This window comes from Abrus precatorius, unplaced genomic scaffold (genome assembly GCF_003935025.1).
Source record: "Abrus precatorius isolate BTA unplaced genomic scaffold, Abrus_2018 Scaffold7, whole genome shotgun sequence".
Taxonomy (NCBI): domain Eukaryota; kingdom Viridiplantae; phylum Streptophyta; class Magnoliopsida; order Fabales; family Fabaceae; genus Abrus; species Abrus precatorius.
In genome coordinates this window covers 12,134,238-12,159,017 of record NW_020874417.1, presented here as the reverse complement: position 1 = coordinate 12,159,017, position 24,780 = coordinate 12,134,238, and the positions used below count along the sequence as shown (strand labels likewise).

At 31.7% G+C, this 24,780-nt stretch overlaps 1 protein-coding gene across 1 annotated transcript; it reads right to left on the bottom strand.

Annotated features, from left to right (window-relative positions):
- Nucleotides 1-966: 966 nt before the first annotated feature.
- On the bottom strand, nt 967-7,472 carry LOC113871675 (chaperone protein ClpC, chloroplastic-like). Its single transcript, XM_027508774.1, has 10 exons — nt 7,334-7,472; nt 6,073-6,654; nt 5,528-5,643; nt 5,289-5,411; nt 4,991-5,176; nt 4,167-4,382; nt 3,376-3,593; nt 3,014-3,089; nt 2,837-2,926; nt 967-2,510 (listed from the first exon to the last, which is right to left on the bottom strand). Exons 2-10 carry the CDS (start codon nt 6,635-6,637, stop codon nt 1,332-1,334), a joined length of 2,769 nt encoding a protein of 922 aa, XP_027364575.1. The 5' UTR covers nt 6,638-6,654; nt 7,334-7,472; the 3' UTR covers nt 967-1,331.
- Between the last annotated feature and the right edge of the window lie 17,308 nt (nt 7,473-24,780).

Below are 24,780 nucleotides of genomic sequence, written 5' to 3'. Positions count from 1 at the left end.
ATGTGGTTTGATTTGGTCTGGTTCATTTTAAGAATTAGATTAAGATTGAACTGTAATATAAAATGTGAGTTTTTTTTTTTATCATTCTTATCTCTTATAATATTAAAATCATATAATTTTTTAATGTTGTGCACATTTTTACATTATATATTTTCTTTATCTACACATGTTGTATTTTAATTGTAAACTTAAAAATTAGTGCTTTTTCAATTATAGCCTTGAAATTATTTTAACCATTGAATTATGCTCCTATTCTTTGAAATTGAATTAGATAAAATTATTTTCATTGATTTGACATGTTAATAACTGAATAGGTGTGAAGTACGTATATTATTTTATTTCTCATTTGTATTTATGTAGTTATTATGTCTTCAATTAAATTTGTGTGGCTAAATAATTTACTTTTTAGATTATTAAATGACTAAGTTGTAGGCTATCGAGAGTTTAGGCCCCTTATTAGATTTATTATTTTAGTTTTTATAACTATAGGATATTGAAATTTGTTAATACAACACATCAAATTTAAATGTTTTTGATCAATCTCCTGTAAGTTTAAAAATGCTCTTATCAAATAGATTAAATTTATAAATTTTTATATAAAACTAAAATTAAGAAGTAATTTGTCACATTAATTTTTTTAAGTATTATATTTTTGAAAAATATGTAAATATCATTTTTTATAACATAAATATCATTTTTTAAATAATATATCTATAAATGTTCAAATTATGTCAAATTTAATATATATTATTATAATAATACAAGATAATTTAATAGTTAAATTAATTAATTTTAACGTTTGGTGCTAACATATTGCCTCTTTTGATTGATGATTAATAGTTAAAAAATTTTAATGGGTTTATTAATTTTGGATTGTTAAAATTAAAGAGAAAACTTTACTAAAATTTTAAGATATTTAGATTGTATTTCGATGAAATATTGTAAATGAGTAACTCAATTATTATAAGAATTTATATTTCTATATATTAAAATTTTTTATTTGGATATTTGTTTTTAAAGAATTTAAAATTTCAAGAATTGCAGTGAAGAACTTTAATAAACTAAAGAATTTTAAATTCTACTATAAGATTAAGAATTTAGAATTTCCTAAACATCAATTTCACTCTCATCTTCAGTTAATTTGGAGGATCTAGGATCATCATACGATGTGGGTCATTTGGCGATACTCGGGAGAACCTGTCCTTGTCATGCAATGCTTGAGACTGACCAGCCAGCATTGAGTTAAAAGCTTTGCGTCCATTGGCAACTAAATCAGACTACGACTATGGTTTTAAATGAAAAAAAGTACAACTTAGCAAAGGGAAACCACGTTACACGGGAAGAGCTTCTGTTAGTGACTCTGCGGCTCCAGTACTATCGTTGAGCACAATCACATCGCCATCAGAATCAGCATCCACAATAACAGAGTCGCCCTCTTTAATCTCTCTGGCAAGCATCTTCTCAGCCATGCTATCCTCCAAAAGTCTCATTATGGCTCTTCTAAGAGGCCTAGCCCCATAACTTGGATTATAACCTTCCTCCACCACTCTTTCCCTAAACCTCTCTGTCACCGAAAGGTCAATGTCTTTGACTTTCAATCTCTCAAACACTTCCTTCAGCATTATGACAGCTATCTCCTTCACCTCTAGTTTTGTTAGTTGCCTGAAAACAATCATTTCATCTAACCTATTCAAAAACTCAGGCCTAAAGTATTGCTTCAACTCCTCAATCACCAGGCTCTTTATTCGATTGTAACTGCTATCCTTCTCATCATAATCAAGGTCAAATCCTATTTTACGGCCTCCTTTCTCAATCACACTACTTCCAACATTTGATGTCATTATAAGAAGAGTGTTCTTGAAGTCCACAGTTCTTCCTTTACTGTCTGTTAGTCTTCCATCTTCCAGGATCTGAAGCATCATGTTGAATACATCAGGGTGGGCTTTCTCAATCTCGTCAAAGAGTACAACAGTATAGGGACGACGCCGAACTGCCTCAGTCAGTTGACCACCCTCAGTGTAACCAACATATCCAGGAGGGGAACCAATGAGTTTTGAAACTGTATGCCTTTCCATAAATTCACTCATGTCAAGCCGAATCATTGCTTTTTCAGAACCAAAGTAGTATGCAGCCAGTGCTTTGGCCAACTCAGACTTCCCCACACCAGTTGGCCCAGAAAAGATGAAGCTAGCAATTGGACGATTAGGGTTCTTCAGTCCAACCCGAGCTCGACGGATGGCCCGGCTAATGGCCTTTACAGCTTCATCCTGACCTATGACTCGCTTGTGTAAGGTATCTTCCATCTTGAGGAGGCGATCAGATTCATCAGTGGAGACTTTCTCGACAGGAATGCCAGTTGAGTTGGAAACAATATGTTGTATGTCAACTTCAGTCACAACAAGGCACCCATCTCCTGCCTCACTCTCTGCCTTGCTCATTTCCTTGCCTTTTTCTACAAGTGCTGAGAACTGTGTCTTAAGATCCATTTCTCTATCCCGTAGCTCTCCAGCCTATTAAAAAAATCATGAATCATCAACCCACTAATAGCCAAAACAATTTGCACATATTAGTGGGTATAATTGAACAAGGAACAAACCACTGCACCATTCTTTCAATCCAACAAACTAGAAATAGAGGTAACTTTTAAATTCAACAGACCACAACTCCATTGTCCATGTTTATTCACCGTAAAACACTACCTTTAAAATACAAACATGTTATTTCATTGGGCCTCAAAATTCTGATGTTAAACTTTTAGATGTTAAATCTTAGATTAAAGCATTACCTTTTTCTGAATTTGAAATTTTAGAAGTTAAATATTAGACTAAAGCATCACCTTTTCAAAGTCTTGGTTCCGAACAGCTTCTTCTTTCTCCTTCACAATCTGCCTGACCTCCTTGTCGAGCTCTCTAGCTTCCTCAGGTAACTGAAAATATGTAAATCTGGCCCAATTAGCTCAATAATAAATAATAAAAGAAGAAAGCTAATTTAGAGAAGGATAAATGAACAAGACCTGTGCATGTTGAAGCCGAACTCGGGAACCAGCTTCATCAATCAAATCTATAGCTTTGTCAGGTAAAAATCGATCACTGCATGAATTACAATTATTTATAAGCTAGAAAATACATAAGATACATGGTAAGGAAATAACTAGATAGAAAAAGCATTTTAATTCATTTATAACAAATAACTATATTAGGAATTCAAAATAAATCTTATATTGTATTACAATTCAAAGAGATAAGAGATAAATCTCACCTCATATATATATATATCCTGAGAAACATGCAGCATAATAATGGTGGGGCAGAGGGAGTGGGGGAATCTTGTCACAAAATGAAGATTAAAGGTACAGAAGTATAATATATGACAAACCTAATATATTGGTGTGACAGCTGTGCAGCAGCTACAAGAGCATCATCTGTATAACGGAGCTTGTGGTGAATTTCATACCGTTCTCTAAGTCCTTTCAGAATTTGTATGGTTTCATCGACAGTTGGCTCTGGTACTTTAACAGGCTGGAATCGCCTCTCTAGAGCCGGATCCTTTTCAATGTGCTTCCTATATTCATCCAGTGTTGTGGCTCCTATACACTGCATAAAATTTTTTCATACTTTTAGAACAGTTACAACTAAGCAACAGTAACTGCATTTAACCAAATCTATTATCTTGAGAGATGAGAATTGTGGCAGGTTTAGTATAGGCATAACCAGATTCTTCACATTTCACAACCAGTCCACAGTATCATTCTGCGCATTCTTTAAACTATTGACCAAGATTGAAATGTTGAAAATGCGAATGCATTATTCAAAATAAAAGCATTCCAAACTAAATATTGAAAATTCCACAAATTATTTTGATTCAACTACATGCCAATCATCTATCAGAATTACAGATTGATACACATGCACCTATAATAGAGATATTAAATGTCACAAGTTTTAACTATTTAAATCAATATTCCTTTCCATAAGGTACAGAATTGTAAAAATAACCTAAACATATGACTATTGATCAGTAGCACAAAGTCTCAATTTTTTATATGACCGTTCAACGGCTACACAAACCCCAACCTTGGTCCTCACCCAATATAAATTACACAAATTGAATCTAAGGTCAAAGTCAAAAGGCAATAAACCATTTTGAACATGACAAAAAAATATTACCAGTAGTTCACCTCTGGCAAGAGCGGGTTTTAATATGTTTGCAGCATCAATGGCCCCCTCTGCAGCTCCAGCTCCTATTAGAGTATGAACTTCATCAATAAAAAGGATTATCTCATCACTTTGTTTGATTTCCTCCATTAGTTTCTTCAATCTCTCTTCAAATTCTCCACGATATTTAGTTCCAGCAACAAGTAGACCCATATCAAGGGTTATAACCTAATTCATGAGGAACAAAAGTTTCCCATCATTCAAGGATCCCCAGAAGTAAGTTAAACACCCAAAATCCAAGAACTTCGAGCAATACTTATGCAAAACTGAAATGCAAAATATCAACCTATCAAACAACTGAAAATGAGACAGAATAATTGTATACTGGTTTAAACATCTTGAAACAAGAAAATCCCTTCATAGTCAACATGCCAAGCCACCACATAAAAAATAGAAGAATCGGGATATTATTTTAGATTCATTTTACATAGATCCAGCAAGTTAACCATGCTTATAGTTGTTCAATGAAAATGAAACAGTAGATGCACTGAATTGAACCACCTACAATTTAAAGACTAACAACAACAAGCCTTATCCCACTAGGTGAAATGGGCTACATGGGATCACATGATATCATTGAGTTCAATCAAAAACCAAATTCTCATAAATAACCCCTATCACTAAATTCCTTTTAATAATTTTCTAACATTTTCCTTGCCTCCAGTGGCCTTTGTACATAACCAAACTACCTTAAATGATTTTTTGTCAACTTTTCTACCATAGGTGCTACTCCAATATAATTTAAAGACCAAAAAAATCAAATAATTTCTACTAACCTTCTTTCCCTCTATAGTTTCAGGAACATCACCATTTGCAATCCTTTGGGCAAGACCTTCAGCTATAGCTGTCTTCCCGACGCCAGGTTCTCCAATGAGACAAGGATTATTTTTGGTACGACGACCCAAAATTTGAGTGACACGTTCAATTTGTTGCTGCCTACCCACAACAGGATCCAATTTTCCCTGTAATGTGGGTTTTTTTGGGAGGGCCCAAGAAGAGAAATAATTATACTTCTGCGCAGAATGAAAACTCATCTCCCATCTGTCAAAAAGAAAACTAGGCACTTGTGATTACCTCTTCTGCTAGCTTGGTCAAATTGGTGCCATATTCCTCCAAAGTTGGCATCTTATTGCTGCTGCTTCCAGGGCCAACAGTGGCACCAACACTGTCAGCACCCTCACCAACCATGCGAATAACCTGTTACCACCCAGTGCAGTGGAGAATACAAGATTTAAACAAAAGTTAGGATATAAATATATTCATATACAATGTAAATATCTGAGAAACGGAATAAATGAGGACACAATACTTGCCTGAGTGCGAATATTAGCTGGATCAACACCCAAATTTTCAAGAACACGTGCTGCTACACCCTCGCCCTCTCGGAGAAGACCTAGAAGCAAGTGCTCAGATCCAATGTAATTGTGACCTGAAAATTCCAACGTGTAAGCTCAAGTGCAGACAAAATATTGCAACTAAATACAATTCCAAGAAAGAACCATGAAGAAAATGATAAGAAATAGATAATGGGTAAATGGAAGGAAACTCTCAGCAATACAAATACTTTTTCAACTAAAGCCTAGATTGAGTAAACTTCTAAAAAAATCCTTAAAAGTGAAGGAAATCAATGTAAAAAATGAATAAAACTCCTCCTGTTAAAAACAACTTATCATCTTAAATTTTAGAGAAATTAAATGAGAAAGCTTCGCAAAAAATGAAGTTTAATTTTAATTTACGGAAGCAGTTTGATTCATTTTACTACTTAAGTTTTGACTCTTATATGTATTTATTGAGAAGTTTATCCAAACTAGCCTAAGTAATTAGATATACAAAGGAGCAGAGGTAAAACAGCATTTACCAAGTTGCCGAGCTTCCTCCAGTGAGAGTTCCAACACGCGCTTTGCACGAGGAGTAAATGGAATCTCAACTGCAACAAACCCACTGCCCCTTCCAATTATCTTTTCCACTTCCACACGAGCATCTTTAAGGTTAATTCCCATTGATTTTAGAACCTTAGCAGCAATACCAGTGCCTTCACCAATAAGACCCAATAGAATCTGTTCCGTTCCAACAAAATTGTGACCCAACCGTCTTGCTTCCTCCTGGGCTAGCATAATTACTTTGATTGCTTTCTCTGTGAAACGCTCAAACATGGCTTTAGGTATGCATCTTTTGGCCCTTGCTTGTCTAGAAGAAGTTGTAGTTAAAACCCTAGAATGAAAATCTTGTCCAGGTCTCAACATAGTATCCAAAGGATTAAGAGCACGTAGTCCTGAGAACCCTGAGAGTCTTAATGCAGGCATTCGTATGGTATACATCATTTTAACAGATCTTTTTAGTTTTGCCGATTCCTTATGCTGACCATGTCTTTGCCCAGCTAGTAGGCCAGGAACATTAATTGAGTGAGTCAAAACCCTAGCCATGATTCCTGAATTGTTGGCTGCATTTGTTGATGAAACATATTAGCTGACAAGTATCACACTTGTAATAACAGAATGCACTAATATAACCAAAATCTTATCCTTCAGTATATCATTATGTAGGACAAGAAACCACTTCATCTTCCGACATATCAAGCAATCAAAATTATAAAATTAAACTGCAAGCCATAAGTCAGTCTAAGATCCTATGAAATATGAATATTGGAAAGATATTCAATAGATTTACTGATTTACACATTTAACACCCTCCTAGACACACAAATTATTTATAGAACAGGAACAAAACCATGTTACCGGATAGGGTAACATTTCCACTGTGCATTGCTTTAGAATAACATACTACGAATAAAACAGATGTAAATATCAATGTACCATGATGCCCCAATGCCGAAAGTTACAATCACAATTTTCTCTATGTAAGAGTGAATCAATCAGCAGGTAATGGAAAAATACATGGCATATATCAACAGTCAATCTACTTGAACAATTGAGCAAACACCTGCGGCGCCAGACCAAAACCGGAGAAAAAAGAAACCCGAAAACAGAGAAAAATGGAAGTGACCAAACCCTACCAGTTCCAAAACCTAATTGAAGCAACTATTACAGTACCACACCCAAAAATAAAATAATAAAAAAGAAAAAGCGGATAGATAAATGCAGAAAGAAAGATGAACTCACCGGAAGCAGTGAAAAGAAATGGAAAGAAAGAAAGAGAAAGAAAAGGGAAAGAGAGAATGCGTAGCGTAGGTTTTGTTCGATGGTTGCGCGAGGAGGGAGGAACCAGATAAAACTGTGAAAATGTATGCGTATTTATATGAGATTTGGCTCCTCTAAATTGCAACTCGGATCTTAAGAGGTTAAACTGCATTGATCTTAACCGTTTGTAAGAATTAAGAATAAGGATAAATAACAAATCATATATTTATTAATTTAAAAAATTAAAAACTTACTTAAACTATCTTCAAAAGTAGTGATACATGTGATCTTACTTTTACATAAAAAAAATTTATGAAAAAATGTTGTTATCGGAAGTAACTTTTCATTTAAAAGAAAATAATTTTAAATTAAATAACCCTTTACTTTCTTTATTAATAATTATAACATTTGACTTTCTATTTTATTCGCAATATTACCATAATGATTGATAAAACTTTTTAACTAAAGTTCATGCATTTGGTTAGCACTCGAAATAATACAAAAAAAGTATATAAATATAAGTTGATTCACTTTTTTTTACTTGTTGATTCTTCATTTTCATAATCAAATTCATTATCTAAGTTGAAAAATTATTCATAAATTTCATAATAAATTAAAGATTTTTATTCAAACTAAATTATTCAACAAGGCGTCTAATTTCTCTCTAAGTTATTTTCACAACTTTAACTAAAACATGTCTTGCCCCTTGTTAATCAATATTAATTAATTGTTTTTTATAATATTTTGTGTAGGTCTATCACAATTAAAAAAATACCGAAATAAGGAATACAACAGAAGAAGCTGGAAAATTTTGGCTAGATTATGGTGAAGTAATGAGCTTTGATGTTTGCAGAAATATATGAATATAGTAAGATGTATATGTTCAAAAGAAGATTTTAAAAAAGCTAACCAATGAGACATTCTAACAAAAATTCTTCAAGTAAAAACAAGAATAAGTTGTGAAATAAAAATAGGCATAAAGTTATACCAGAAAATTGGAAAGTATATATTCTATGAATTTGAAGTGTAAGGAATGCAAATAGATTAAGTTGATGATTCTGGTATAAGGTCAAAAGCAACTCTTGAATTCATCAATAAATAAGTAGGAGGTAAAGATGTAATTGGATTTACCAAGCAAGATAGAAAAACCGTCTGAGACTTGACATTTGGGGAAGCTTGCAACTTACTAAGGTACTTTCATAACCAAACATCTAATAATCCTTTGTTTCAATATGTTGTGCAACTAGATAGTGAGGAGCAAATCATAAATGTATAATGGGCTAATGCAAGAATGATTGATTATGCTATTTTTAGTGATGTCATATAACTTTTAACACTACGTATTATACAAACAAAGAATGTATGTCACTTGGTGTGTTTGTTGGAGTTAATCAATGTTGAAAAATAATAATTTTTGGGACAACTTTATTAGATGATGAGATAACCAAATCTTTTGTATGGCTATTTGAGACATTTTTAGCTACATATAAGCAAAAGAAGCCTAGAACTATTTTTACATATTAAGACTTTGTTAATGCAAGAACTTTGGCAAAGGTAATGCCAAAGACGTATCATGAATTGTGTTTGGCATATTATGCAAAATGGTGTGACACTTGAAAACATGGTGAAGGATAGTTCTTACTTTTTGAAAGATTTTAAAGCTTGCATGTATGATTATAAAGATTAATTAGAGTTTAAGAAAACTTGGGATTCTCTACTCCAAAAATATGGTGTTGAGAATAACACTTAGTTGATTTATAAAGTAAAAGAAAAATGGGTCAGTTGCTATATGAAAGACATATATATTATCGGAATGTAAAGTACCTAGTTAAGTGAAAGTTTTAATGGTGACATAAAAGATTATGTTAGATCAAACTTAGACATAATTGTTTGGGATAAGGAAAATTTTCTAAGTTAAAAATCATCTTGAAGGAAACTACATTTCAACAAGTTTTGAGGGTCAAGAAGGAGCCAAAGATAAACCTGAACATAAGAGAATATTGGAAGATCTTTGGTTTTAATTAAAAGGAACACATTTCGAGCTATTTTAAGAGATTTTTGTCACATTGTTGATTTTTCTCTAAACTGCTTGAAAGACAAGAAAATATTCTAAGACCACAAAACTAAAGGCTTTTTCGAGAAGTTTTGAGGAGTTTTTAAGCCACTGACACCAAAAACTACTCGAAAAATAGAACTGGCAAGAAAATATTCCAACTCCACAAAACTGATGGTTTTTTCGAGGAATTTTTAGGAGTTTTTAAGTCCCTGACACCCAAAGCTGCTCGAAAAACAGGACTAACAGAAAAATATTCTAAGTCCACAAAAAATTGATGGCTTTTCGAGGAATATTTGATGAGTTTCCAAGTACCTGACACCCAAAACTGCTCGAAAAGCAGGAAGTGGTAAGAAAATATTCTAAGTCCACAAACTTGACTGAGTTCCAGATTTCCTCTAGAATTGCTCGAAAAACAAGAAGTGGTCAGAAAATATTCTAAGTCCACAAATCTGGTCGAGCTCAAGAGTCCCTCCAAAATTGCTCGAAAAACAGAAATGAGCAAAGAAAATGTTCTAAGTCCACAAGACCCAGACAGACTCTCAAAACTCCAGAATGGCTCAAAAAGAGAAGTCAAGAAGAAACTATTCCAAGGCCATAACATTAAAAGAGTTTTTTAGGTTTCTCTCAGAAATACTCGAAAGATAGGAGTATTGAAAAATCCAAAAGCGGTTACCAGTAGTTATCAACATTCACCACTACGCAAAGGAGATCATGGGCGATAGCGGTTACAACAAACAGCACGATCACAAGCAATCGTGGATAGTGAGCATCAACAGTTGAAGGCAGTTACTAAGAAGTGCCCGCAAAAGGAGGAAAACGGCGGTGATATTCATGTCTATAAATACTACAAAGCATTATTTCACAAGGGACGACTTTTTGCACCCAGACACCGCACCTAAACACTCTAAGACGCTGAAACCCTGCACCGCGCCAGACACCAGCTACAAGGAGACCGACGGTGGCCGCTGTTCGCCGTTGTGATAAGTTGTACGTTTACATTCACGCACCTTTAAATTCCTGCACATTTCCATTCCTGCATTTCAATTCAAGTTGCTTTTGTTTAAATTGCTTTTGTTCCTGTTTCTGTAATTCATTTCCTATTTTATACTCTTCTATAACCAACTTCTACGTTAGTTATTCAATTCTGTACAATTACTATTCCCTATTCTTGCTTAATACTCTTTTTCGCCGTTTATTTGAGCATCACGTTAACAACACACTTAAAAGAACCCAAAGAGGACCTAAATCTAGTCCCCAGATTGATCTTTGGATTATTTGTTTACAAATTGTCATTTTTCACCGTAAACAATAATGCAATTTTTCAAACACCTTGAGAGAGCTTCATCTAACAAGAAGTACAAATAGTTAGAAGTTGAATACAGCAGTAGGAAAAAACTTCCTCAACTCAAGATGGAGCACTCACCATTATTAAAGCAAGTTGGACACCTAAATACTCCAAAAATATTTAATTTATTTCAAAATGAATATGATTGGAGCTTATTTTGTTTATTGCAATGAAACTCACAATTTATGTGAATATGTAGTTATCATTCAAGATATGGTTGGGAAACATAAAGTTTATTGGTATCCTTAAAATCAAATTTTGTCGTGCAGTTGTAGAAAACTTGAGACCATAGGATTCTTGTGTTGTCATTCTTTGAAAGTCATTAATTTGTGGGATTTGAAGAAATTACCATATCAATATATTATAAAGAGACAGAGACAAAATACAAGAGATATTATGGTTCAAGATTCTAAAGGTAGAGTCTTAAAAAATGATGTAAAATTGTCATTGAACATTATAGAAATATTTGTCCTAAATTAATTAAATTGGCAACACGAGCATTAGATTTTGAAGACACTTACTTGTATATTGATAATGTGGTGAATTAATTGCATGAGAAGATAGACACTTATTATAAATATAATGATGATGAATTCAAAGCTTTAAAGAAATATATAATGAAAAGTATTGAATAGTATGAAAGGCGTGAAAAAGAAGAAACAACACAAAAGAAGAAAAATAATGAAAAATTGAGTGAAAAAAATTTAAAAGGAAATCAAAAGTTTCAAACTTAAAATAAAGTTTAAGCAGGTAAGTAGAGGTGGACAATCTTTTATCTTTTTGTATTGAATTTATTTAATTAATTATGTACATTTTAGTAAGAATAAATTAAATATATATGTTGGATAAAGAAGGTGTATCAAGTCAATAAAAATCTCTAAAATCATATTTGTTGGAGAATATTTTTCATGGTTAATATATTGTTAAAAACTTATTAATATATTGGATGCATTATATGTTTAATAGGATAAATTATTATTTTTGTTTGATCACATAGGTGCTTTGGGAAGAAGAACTTGGACTTAAAAGTTTCAAATGGTGAATAGCTACAAATTATCTATTTTTTTAGATTTTAATAACTTTTGTAATAAATAATGAATGAATATTTTTGTAACTTATGTTTAATTTTTTTCCTTGTAATTGATTATTGATTTCTCGTTCTTAGTTGGAATTAAATATTGACTTAAATTTTTTCTAATAAATATGGTTGTCTATGGTTTTTAGCATAATTTTTTTTTGGAACTTATTATATTCATTTGTGTATGTAAAAATCACTTTTATTTTTTATTCTTTTAAATAACAATATCATATTATTAATTCAAATTAGAAAAAAGAATAAAAGTTGTTTTTTTACTTTCTTATTGAATAGCATTAGAGGACTGTTAAAATAAATTAGGTTTGTTATATTTAGTCACATTTGTAAATAAGTTAATTATTGTGTTGATAGACTTGTCAAGCTTGATGTTGATGATTGTATTTCTCGAGAGTATTTTGATGTTCCTACGTTCTCTATATCCCTTTCTTAGTCTTATACATGTGGCTCTTGGACATCTAAGTTTAATCTTTAGGTGCTTTTGTTTGGGCTTTTAGCCCTTCTTATTAGCAAAAAAATAAAAATTGTTTTCTTTAGATAGTTAAAATTTAACATCCTTAATTTCTTACTCAGCATAGATAATAATTTATAAAAAGGAATTAAAATAAAGTGAATTTTTTTTTATGTTTGTGGCATAAAGAATTGAAGAAAAAGAGAAATATACATTTCTATCATTTTATTTATGAAAATTCACGATGTTCAAAAGTTTTCAAAAGAAGAAATTTTGAAATTTTAAATTTATAACTAGAGTAAAAACTAAAATTTACATCGAACATTTTATTTAGTTCATATTACATACATATAAATTTAAAATATATTCAACACTATCTATTAGGAGAACAAATTTTTATCTAAAACTGATTATAAATTACACTAAAATAAATAACTACCAATATTTAATATAGCTTCAAATTATTAATTACAATCAAACTTGTCAAAATATTATACATTCATAATAAATAATATGAAAAATGATTATATATCCTTGTTAACTTTAAATGAAAAAATGATCAAGATTATTACAGTTCTCAAATTAATCTAAACCATAACAGAACAGTTATTCCTTACAATCTTATAGAATCTTTCTAGATCAGTTCAACTGTTTTTTATATCTTCAATTTCACTTCCTAAAATTAAGTAGTAAGGGTGAGTATTCTCTATCCCACTAAATTATTTATTTGTAAATAAATTTATAACACAGAAATATCATTTAATACAGTATGCACTATGATAATACCAACTCATATATTATGTTAACGAGTGTTACAGTAAATCAAATAGAGTATCAACGATATCATTAGTACTTTTAAACATATGTTATGTTTATGTCATTTCATGTATTTTTACATCGAACAATATGTCATAATACGTACGTTATAATCATATTAATTAAAGCATTATAATACATACATCATAATTATGACTATTAATATATTATAATACTTGTATTATAATCACACCAATCAATCTATTATGACTCACTTATTACAAGCACACATATCACAATTTTATAGTTATTGCCTCTAGGATCCCTTGAGGTCTTCTATAAGTATAGATAATCGTCGATTATTCCGAACAACACAGATACAACACGTGTTCTCTGACCCCTTTTCAGCAAAAGTATAGTCAAGAGTCTCACCAAAAAATGAGTGGGTGGCTTGTGAATGCTTTCACTTTTAGTAATTCATGTGTACCCACTTACAAACAACATTTGTCACCTTCATTTTCTTAAGATTTTTTAAATCTTCTCTAGACTTTATTACCCCAGTATATCTCTATAACTATCTATACATAGTCTCAGTATTTCTTATGACACTTACTTTTTCAGCATTTCTCTTTCCAATTCAAATGACACAAACAAATTTAATTTCTCATGCATACCCATTTACATCAGCCATCTATTCATCATTTTTCACTAATAAAACATTTTATCATTTGAAGGCAATCAAACACTTTTCATAAATTTTTAACATGCATTAACTATCAAACAAAGATTCACACTTATTGTATCATATCAGTCTAATACAGAAAAATCATCTATCTTAGAGTTTAATCTTTTTCCCAGTACCCATATTATTCTCAACAATAATTCACACTCTAAATTGTTCATGCATAATAGTCACTAACAAAGTTGTAGAATTTCTTAAAATTTAGTTTTATTCATAACTCTTCCTATGAAATTTTGCTCAAGCAATTATGAAAACAAAGAATAGAATTCATGTGTCTAGAAATCCATTTTTACACTATAACCTTTAAGAAAATGTTTGGGATCTACCATTTTAAGTAGGAGAACTTGAATTTCTAAGCCAAAAATATATAAATAAGAGTTAAGGTTTAGAATCAACTCTCCTTACCTGGAAACTTATCTTTAAGATCAAGTTCTCTTTAAAGTTCAAAAGACAAGTACATTGCTTCTGATGGAAGATTTTGTCTGAAAGACCAATCTGTCTAAGTATTACAAAGTAGAAATCTTTTAAGAAAGAGAAAGTTAAGAAAAAAAGGAGTGAAACTAGAGAACTAAGCTCCAAGAAACTTACTTGAGATCAAAAGAAATAAGCCTAGATCTAGAAGAGGTTTGAAGTACAGAAGGGTTTCAGAAGGTGAGAGAACAGAGAAAAATGAGTGGGAAGGTTATTTAATTCTAAATGAAAGTTTCCAGAATAGAAGTTTTTTAAATACTCCTCAAACTCGTGACTTTCGTACTATAGCGAGCAGCTCTCGCTACAACGGAAAAACTAAATAATGACTTTTCTCTGTTATTTGTTATTCTTGCTACAACAATAATTCTTGCTACAGCGAGGAGTTGTTGGATCATCCTTATCCACTTCTAACTACAACGAGAACACTCCAAAGAGCCTGATCCATAATACTATGTCTTACTACAATGAGAAATCCTACACCAAAATTTCTCTTTTCCAAAATCTTAGGTAATAAAAAGAAGGGTGTTACATAAAATATCTTCATTTATTTTATTTTTAAAAGGAACATAAAAATAAAAAAATAAATAGTGCATCAATTGTGGGAAGTTTGATTTATGCTCAAGTATGTACTCATCTACATGTAGTATTTGTGGTAGGTGTCTTGGGCAGGTACTTAAGTAATCATGGAATGCAGCATTGAAAGACAGTAAAGCGAGTGATGTGATATTTGAAGAGAACATAAGGGTACATGCTCATCTATCAAAAGTCTAAGAGTTTAGAGATCATGAGATACAACAATAATAGTACAACAAGTCAAAATTTATAAATATCAAGTTTTTAGTTGTTAAAGGAAGAGTTCAGAATAAACAAATTTGTATAGAACATATAGGGACTAAATTCATGCTAGTTGATCTACGTACTAAGGGCTTAGTACCTAAATATTTTCATGAGTACATTGGTCATATAGGTGTAATTCCTTATTGTTTCTTAATTTGAGTGAGAGTCTCACTTATGTTTATATACTTTTGTTTGATATAGTAAATTAAATATTTGTGCTTTTATTTTGAATTTATTTTATGCAATAATTATATTACAACCTTGAATTAATCTCTATAAAATTTAAAGTTTCGATCAATTAGAAATAGACATAATTAAGATCACATTACATATAATTTCTATGTCACTTATCTATATTTTTTTCATGGCATTGAAGTACATATGACTGTAGTGATCATTATAGTTTAATTACATTGATATATGCTGAAAACTACAATGGTTCCATGTTCTCGTATGAGATGGACCAAATTGTTCAAGAGTGGTCTTAAAGTAAATAATATATAATTGTGCAACTAAAGTTTTTTTGTAGTATAAATGTCAAAATAAATATGCAACCCAAGTGAGAGACTGTTAAAAATTTTATATTTTTAATAATATTAGGCAAGTTACATATTATTTATAATATTTTTGTATTAGTTATTTATATTTATATATACTTAATATAATTGATCTAATTTTAATAAGTCTTTTAGACGTATAATAAAAGGTAATATGAGTTTAATAAATGAAAACTTAGTTTAGACCCGTTAGAAGATAATGAGAATCCTATAAGCTCTAAAAAGAAAGTGTGGTTATGGTTCCCAATACACCAAATTAAAATATTAGCTCTCTCTCTCTTCATTAAAAGAGAAAACATCAAGTTTTAACAGAAAAATACAATAATTTAGTTAAAAAATTATATTACACCAAAAGTTTTTGTTCATTATTGTGCCAGGATCACATTATGTGTTATCTTGTAGAGCTTTATAAATCTAGGTATTCTTAAACTCTAGTGTAATGTAAATTTATTGATTCGGAACTCTATTAGGATTAATAAAAATTTTCATCATATGGTGCAAATAGAAAATATTTGAATATGAAAAGAAATTAAATGTTCATTTAGACATTGCACTAAAATTTGCATTCATTACTAAAGACTTTTCAAAACAAATCAAATTAATATATTATTTATTTTTAACTATTTATTTAAATAAAATAATTTTTTACTTTTTTCATGATTCTGTTAATCAATTTTTAAATTTCTTCAATCAATAGTAAATATAATAAAATATTTATAAATCATTAAAATTAAATATATTTAGAAATTTTTAGTTTTCATAATTTTATTTGATATATTAATTTAATCTTCAAATTAGGTACTAAACCTCACATAATTTAATCTTTAGAACATTAGTTCATATTTTTTGAGGTAATTTAATATAGATTAACTAAAAAGTTATTCAATAAATATTAAAATCTTAAGGTTGAAATACATTTTATTAAAAATTTAGAAAATAAGTTACACATAACCAAATATTCAAAAATAAAGTTTTATAATTTTTTACACATATCAAATATAAACAAGTCATACATCATATGGACATAATAACTTTATAAATAAAATTATTCACTTAATCATCTAAAGTTATAAATGTTAGTTAATTAATTTGGACAGGACATTTAAGTTGATAGTTACAAGAATATGATTCTTTATTATTATTTTTTTTTACAAAATTACATTTACATAGAGCTTCTAAAAATTATTGTCAGCGTCTTTTGTCAATGACAATTTTTAATGATAAGAGAATATCTACAATGCCTTTGTTATGCGATCCCATCAAAGTCAACCCCTAAAAAATTGTCATTACATGCAGAGAATCTTTGTACCTCCTCTACTATAGAATCCAAAGCAACTTGTTAATTGAGAAGTATTTGTTTCGATTGATAATACACGAGTTATAAATTTATTTATAAATCCAATTTATCATTTTAAAGGGGCACATTAAAACAAAGCATCATTTTATCATGGATTATCTTTAAAAAGGTGTATTTAATAAATACTTAGTGGACAATGACTATTAATGAACCAACATATTTATCAAAACAATTAGCTAAAGATAGATTTATGATTATAAAAAATAATTTTAACGTTTGCTTTCAATACAAATGAATGCTAACAACACGCTCTCTAACACATTCTTTACCATTGACTAAAATTTATTAAAAATTAAAAAAATATGGGAGAGAAACATTAATTTAAAAGTGATAAAGAGTGTGACTCACATGATTTTTGTAGTTTTTGTTATGAACCAATATAGCCGTTGAAAAATAATGAAAGAATTCTAAAATATTATCAAAATATTGTCCCGTAAAAATTATTTCTAAATATCAAGAATATTTTAATTTAATTATTTGAATTGAAATGATGCGAAATCAAATAAGATAGGAATCAAGTAATTAAAAGAAATTAAAATAGCATAACTTATGAAATAATCAAGAAGAACATAAAGTGTATAATTTCATCTTTATACTTCTCTATGTTCACTTTTAGATTTTATAATTTTGATTTCGTTATGATTATCAACCACTAATACTAAATCTATTATTACTTCAGCGGTCATGTAAGGTAAAAGGAAGGGAAAATATCAAGAACCTACAAGCTATTAATTTAATAACAATTGAAAGAGAAAAATTAAGTTTGGTCCACATAATCTTTTATCTTATTTTACTCTATAGATTCATTAACTATATATGTTACAGTTACTTGCAATATAATTAATTATGATATATTTAAAAGTTGTTGATTCTGAACATACAAATATAGCACAATAAGATAAATACTAATCAATAAAGAAAACATGAAATTGGTATTAATTTCAAAAATCTTACTAAATGATCCACCATAGCCCTCGCTATGCATTTAGCTAGACATAATGTAATAGAAAATCAAAATAATAATAAACCAATTCATAGTTATTAAAAAATTAAATGCAAACTATAGGAATTTCCAATGAAAAAGAGACAAAGAAAACCCTTAATCCTGCAACATGCTCCCAAGGCTTTAATATTTGTATATGGCTAGTCAAAACCAAGATACCCAAGTCGTAACCCTTAACGTTCTTTAAATAGGATTCAGAATCTACAAGAGATGATAGTTGTTGCCTCCATGAGATATGCTTTATTTCTAATTAAGATATCATGTATCTATAGAGAAGATATGATTTGCCAAATTTAAATTCAAATTCTTCCTTTGCAGATCCTAGATAAATCTCCACTTTGGATACAACAAAAGAGAAGCATAGTCGTGCATGCATATGCTCAAAGCATAAGCGTACTTGCTGTTGAAGCATTGACATGCTTATCCTATTTTTCATCAATTTATGCCAAAATCCATCAGAACTCTTAACATGGTAAATTATGATAATTAATGCAAAATTCATTCAAATAACGATCAAGTACATAAAAATAAGTTATAGAAATATCTCAAAATATATATTTATCAATTTTCAATAAAATTTAGTTAATAGTGAGGAGTATATTACAAAGAGTGTATTACACAAAGTGTGTTAGAAAGTAGATTGTTAGCATTACTCTTCAATATATAGTCTATTGATTAAAATGTCTCATTATGTGTGTAGACTAATAAGCTAAGTCACCTCAGTCTACATACATAACAAAGAGCTCTTATTTCAAATTCAAATCACCTTTCTTCATAATTATCCTTTTGATGATTCAAATTCTTAAAGAATATTTAATCCTTTGATAAATTCTCTATCTTCTTCTTCATATTCTTCTCAAGCATTCAAAAGACTTTAAAAGAATATTGAGTCTGAAAAATATCTTCTACCCTCTTTTACTATTATTCTCTCCCTCTCCCTCTCTCTTTGAAACAAATTTGTGAATAAGATTCACAGCCATGGTGAAGAAGCAATCTATTAATTCCACAGCTCAAGCATCCATACTTGTTGCAATAAGTGATAGGACAATATTCTCTCAAGAAGGTTTGTTCAACCTTGCAGTTCTCATAGAGAAACAAGATTGACATCATTGTTGAATCAAGAGCTAGTGGGTAGTATTAGTTTGTAATGTTCAATTATTCATGATATCCAAATCTTATCCTAAAATTTTGGGATAATGCCAAAAAAATTTACATAACTCTAATGAGCATCATAGGAGATTACTCAATCATTATTTCCTTGGACACCTTAACAAAAGCAATAAATTGTCCAAATAAGGAAAAAATATTATCTAAAGACTAGGAAAGTGTAACACCCCAAGTTCTGTAATTCATTAATTATTAACATAAATACGTGAATTATTGTTGGATGCATGATTTTGATTTATGTAAGGATATGGATGTGTGTATGGTACGAATATGAGCATATACGAGTACGTAAGTGTGCGATGATTTGTAATATGAATATTGATTTGTGAATTGGACTGGAATTAATTGAGAAATATGTTAAATGTGTGTTGCAGAAGCATTCTCGTTGTAGCGAGAAGGTCCTAGGCGAAGAGCATGAAACTGTTGCGTTCTTCTTGTAGCGAGAGACTCCTCGCTGTAGCAAGAAGGCAACACAAGAGGGTACATTCTGGGTTGCAGTCTCGCTGTAACAAGAGTGTCTCACTGTAGCGAGATTCTACAGAAATCAGAGTGCAGTTTTCTCTGAGATTTTTGTTATAGCGAGAGGGGTGTCGCTGCAGCGAGGTGAGAGATGACTCGCTGTAACGAGAGTGTCGTGACTAGAAGGGATATTTGAAGAGTTTAGGTTTGAGAAGCTCATTTCTTATCCCTCTCTTCAAACTCTTTTTGATTCTCTCTATTCTCAACCCTATTTCATTGTAAACTATTTTCATTTTTGTTTTGATAAAAAAAATGGTATATTTACTAAAATAATGCATAACTGCTCAAACCTCTTCTCCAAAAGAGAAAGTAAACCAATCTAACACTGTTGAAGAATAAGATGATGATTAGGAAAACAATCAGTTAATAGGTGTTGTATTGACACAGTTGAAATGAACTTGTATAAATAACTTTGTGCTATATTTTTCTTCTGTCTTTTCCTTCATTATTTTACTAAGCGTACTAAACTAAGAACATCTATTTTTTAAAAGACTAAGAGCATGCTTGATTTTTATTTTGAAAATAGTTTTTTAGTTTTTAAAAATAAAATGCAGTACATTTTATTTTTAAAAACTAAAAGTTGTTTTCAAAATGAAAATCAAACATGCTCTAACAAATTATTTTTGAAAACATATTTAACTTCTTTTCTCCTTATTTTCTAACTCTAATGTTCGTCAACAACATCATGCTCAAATTTATATTAATCACGACTCAAGTAGCTATAAGTTAATATATAATACGAAAAAGAGGTACAAATATATATTGCAGTAACTGTTAAAAAGTAAACTAATCCCATTGAGTACAACTTACACAAAACTTTTTGTTTCTTAATAAGCATGCATAGAATTATTAGAATAGTCCTAAATAATGTTGAATAGGCTATCCATTACAAGTAAAAATGGTCTTGAAATCAAAACTATGAAGGGGGCACAAGATTCCTCATCCAACTTCAGATAAATTCCTCTAACCTTCAATTTGCATCCTTTCACAAATGCAGTTAACCTGAAGATAACCTATTATAAGCACAAAGTGCATAGTATATCACTTTGTAGATATAAAGTAAAAATGCATAATAGTTATACGCAAGACACTTATAGCCAACTCACAAGACTTTTCAACCACAAACACTCTTCATTTATAGCTCAGTTACAAACTACTACGATCTAACCATGTATTAATGTATTGCTACTCAAAGAACTATTTGTAAACAATTGTACATAACGACCAAATACATGTATAGTTTAAAACTAAGAAATCCTTCATGACCTTCTTGCTAGTAATTAAACAAATAGTACTAAAAGCTTCTTGGTTATATGATCAAGATTATAAGCTCAAAAGTTATTTTCATAACTTGGAACAAAAATCAATTAGTACACATGTCAAGCATACAAATTTAAGTTCACGCAACAATCTAAATTGCTATCATTTTGACACCACTAAATAAAATGTTTTAGCAAAATCTAAAAATCAGTTAGATTCATGTCTAATGGCTAAAACTTACTGACCTACTAGAAATCTTTTAATAATTTATTTGAAACCTAATGGTGTGGTTATAACGCCCCAAATTTTGTAATATTAATTATTGTTATTTATATAAATCTAAATGCATATATATGTGTGTGTTGATTTACTTGATACTGATGTTTATGTGTATTAAGTATATGAATGTGTGTATGCATAACTGGATATAGCTGAAATGGACTAAGTGCCTAAGTGCAGGTTGTAATTCTAGGCTGTTCTCGCTGCAGCGAGAGGATTTTCGCTGTAGCGAGAGGGCCCTGGAAGGAAGGACTGAAACTGTCACCTTCTCGCTGAAACGAGAGACATCTCGCTGTAGCGAGAGAGCGATAGTTTGGGGTGCATTTCTGGGTGCAGCCTCGCTGTAGCGAAATTCTGCAGAAATCAGGGTGCAGTTTCAACTAATATTTTCACTGCAGCGAGGGGACCTTGCTGCAGCGAGAATATCTCGCTGTAGCGAGAGTATCGCGACCAGAAAATGATTTAAAGGGGGTTAGGGTTTGGGGAGAGTTATTTCTCCATCTTCCTTTGAAATTCCTTTGATCCTCTCGTTCCCAAAGCCCTATTCCACCGATTAATTGCCTCCAAAGTCATTCGTGAGCTCGATTGAAGGTTGAATCCGTGTGGGGAACGCTTGGAGGTGAGTTTTAATGGTTAGGGTTTCGTTTCTCATACCCTTTTCTCTATTTCTGGGTTTCCTTGGATTCTCATAGAGTTCTTCCATGTGTTTTAGGCCAAAATCTGTGTAGGGAGCACGTCCGTAATCGAATCTGAGTGTGAGTCTTCAATGCAAGGTAAGGGGGGACTCTACCCTATCTCAATGTGTTATAATTCTTGTGTGTTTTGTTGATTAATGCAATGTGGCTGAGATAGGGAGTAGAAATTCCGTGTTGAGTGGAAATTGGTGTGCAATGTGATGTGTGTTGGAATAGTTAGGCCTCGTGGGGGTGATTGTGTGTGATGAAATGTCATTGATTGGTGAATTAATGATATTATGAACAAATGTGAGCCCGAGGGCCGTGTAATATAAATGAGTATTGGCTACGTGCCGTGTGATGTGAAATGAAGGTGGGCCTAGTGCTGTGTATTTGAATGCAAATGTGGGCTATGTGCCGTGTGTAAACATGAATATTGTGTGTGTGAATAAAATGTATGTGAATAGGCGTGTTAGCGCCGTTGTAATGTGCTGTGAATGGTTCAGCGATACATTGAAGGTGTGAAAGATGAGGACGGTAGAAATACCTTGGGAAAGAGGAAGTGGTGGTGACACCGACTGGGGAACGGGTGCACCACGAGTCATACACTTTCTTGTTGTGCGATTGGGTGATGTTGCGTTTGAAAAAGAGGCTGACTAATATGAACCTTTGTTGGTCAAAATTTATGAAGAAGGAAATTGGTAGGACATAGGAGCTAATGAAGGATTATGGCAACTGAATATTATTGATAAGGAATCAATAGGAGGCAAGGATGTGACACAAAAAGAGTTTATTGGCGAATCTGATGACCTAATTATTGGGCCTTTTCATGGGTCAAATGAGGTTAGTCACATGTTGAGTCAAGGACTAGATTCCCTTTAATTCAATGTTATTATTGAGGCAGTGGTGTAACACCTTAAATTTAATTTTAAATAAATAAGGAATTTTACAAATTTTTGAAATAATAAAACTTTCATTTTTAATCCAAATTTCATCAAATATTTTAAAATAAGGAAAGGAGTTACAATTTCTATCAAGTCACTACTACAGGACCCATTCAAATACATTAGTTTCAAATTAAAATCTTAGTTCTATAGCAGTTTCATCCACCTCTTTCATTGAGTCCGGTGCTGATCGTCTTGATTACCTGAAAAATGAATGTAAGGGTGAGTACTCTACACTACCAAAACATACAATTAAGCATAGAGTCTCACCTTCAGCACATTCCCAATACATTAAACAAATACAAGTACAGGCAACATTATCACATCTATAAGTACAATTCATGAACCCATGCATATGCACGCCAGCCACACTCACATTGACACTGTGATCACAGATTTACACCATGAATGGTCACCGGTTACCCCCACCTCACGGATATCACGTGGGCAGTCACAGGTCGCTCAACAAAGGTAATAGTCAGAGGTCTAGTCAGGAAGAAAGTGTATGGCCTGTGGTGCACCTGTTCCCAGTCGGTGTCACCACTACTTCCTCTTCCCCAAGGTATTTCTGCCATCCTCATCTCTCACACTCCTAGTGTATCGCTGAACCATTCACAGCACATTACAATGGCGTTACACGCCCCAGTCACACACATTTCAGTATACGACACAACCCACATTTAACAATTACGACACTAGGCTCACATTTCATTTTCACAGCACACACAACACATAGCCCATAATTCATTCAAGACACACGACCCCTAGCCTATTTCCATTCATATTACACAGCCCTCGGGCCCATATGTTCACAATATACATTCAGATATACACACATGTATAAACAGCACAAGTACCTACACCACATATCTCAGCAATTTCCTACCCTCTACTCAGTCACATCATAATATCACACAAAATAGTAGCAAATCACACATAAAGGAGTAGGGTAGAGTCTCCCCTTACCTTGAATTGAAGACCCACATCTGAACTTAGCCACGGAAATGCTCCCCACACGGTTTTCGGCCTAAACACATAGAAGAATTCCATAAGAACCCCGAAAATCACCAAGAACAGAGAAAGGGAAGGAAAACGAAAATCCTAACCGTTTAAAACTCACCTTCAAGCGTTCCCCACACAAATCCGAGCTCCAATCTTGCTCCCAAACGGCTTTGGAGGCAATTAATCGGTGGAAACGGGCTTTGGGGAATGAGAGAATCGAAGGGAGAGGGAGAAATAATTCTCCCGAACCCTAACCCCCTTTAAATCCTTTTCTGGTTTTCTGGTCGCGACACTCTCGCTACATCAAGATATTCTCACTGCAGCGACATGCCCTCTCGCTACAGCGAAAAAACCAGAGAAAACTACATTTTGATTTCTGCAGAATCTTGCTACAGCGAGACCCTCTCGCTACAACGAGACCCTCTCGCTACAGCGAGATTACTCCCAGAAATGCACCTCAAATTGTCGCTTTCTCGCTACAGCGAGAAGGTGACAGTTTCAATCCTTCCTCCCAAGGTCCTCTTGCTGTAGCGAAAACAGCCCAGTATCTCGTCCTGCACTTAAGCACTTAGCCCATTTTCGCCCTATCCAGTCATGCATACACATAAATACACATATTCATGTACTTAATACACATAAACATCATTATCAAATAAATCAATACACATGTGAATATATATATATATATATATATATAATATACATATATATAATAATAATAATATTACTAAAATTTGGGGCGTTACAAGTGGTGTAAGAAAAAATTAATGTTAGAAATGCACTTAACAAGGTGAAAAGGAAGAAGCGGAAAGAATTAATGTTAAGAGTGTATTTCGTAAGGCGAGGAGGAAGAAGCACGACTCCAACTACGAGCTCGATCTAAATTTATGAAAAACAATTCTATGAAGGGATAAAA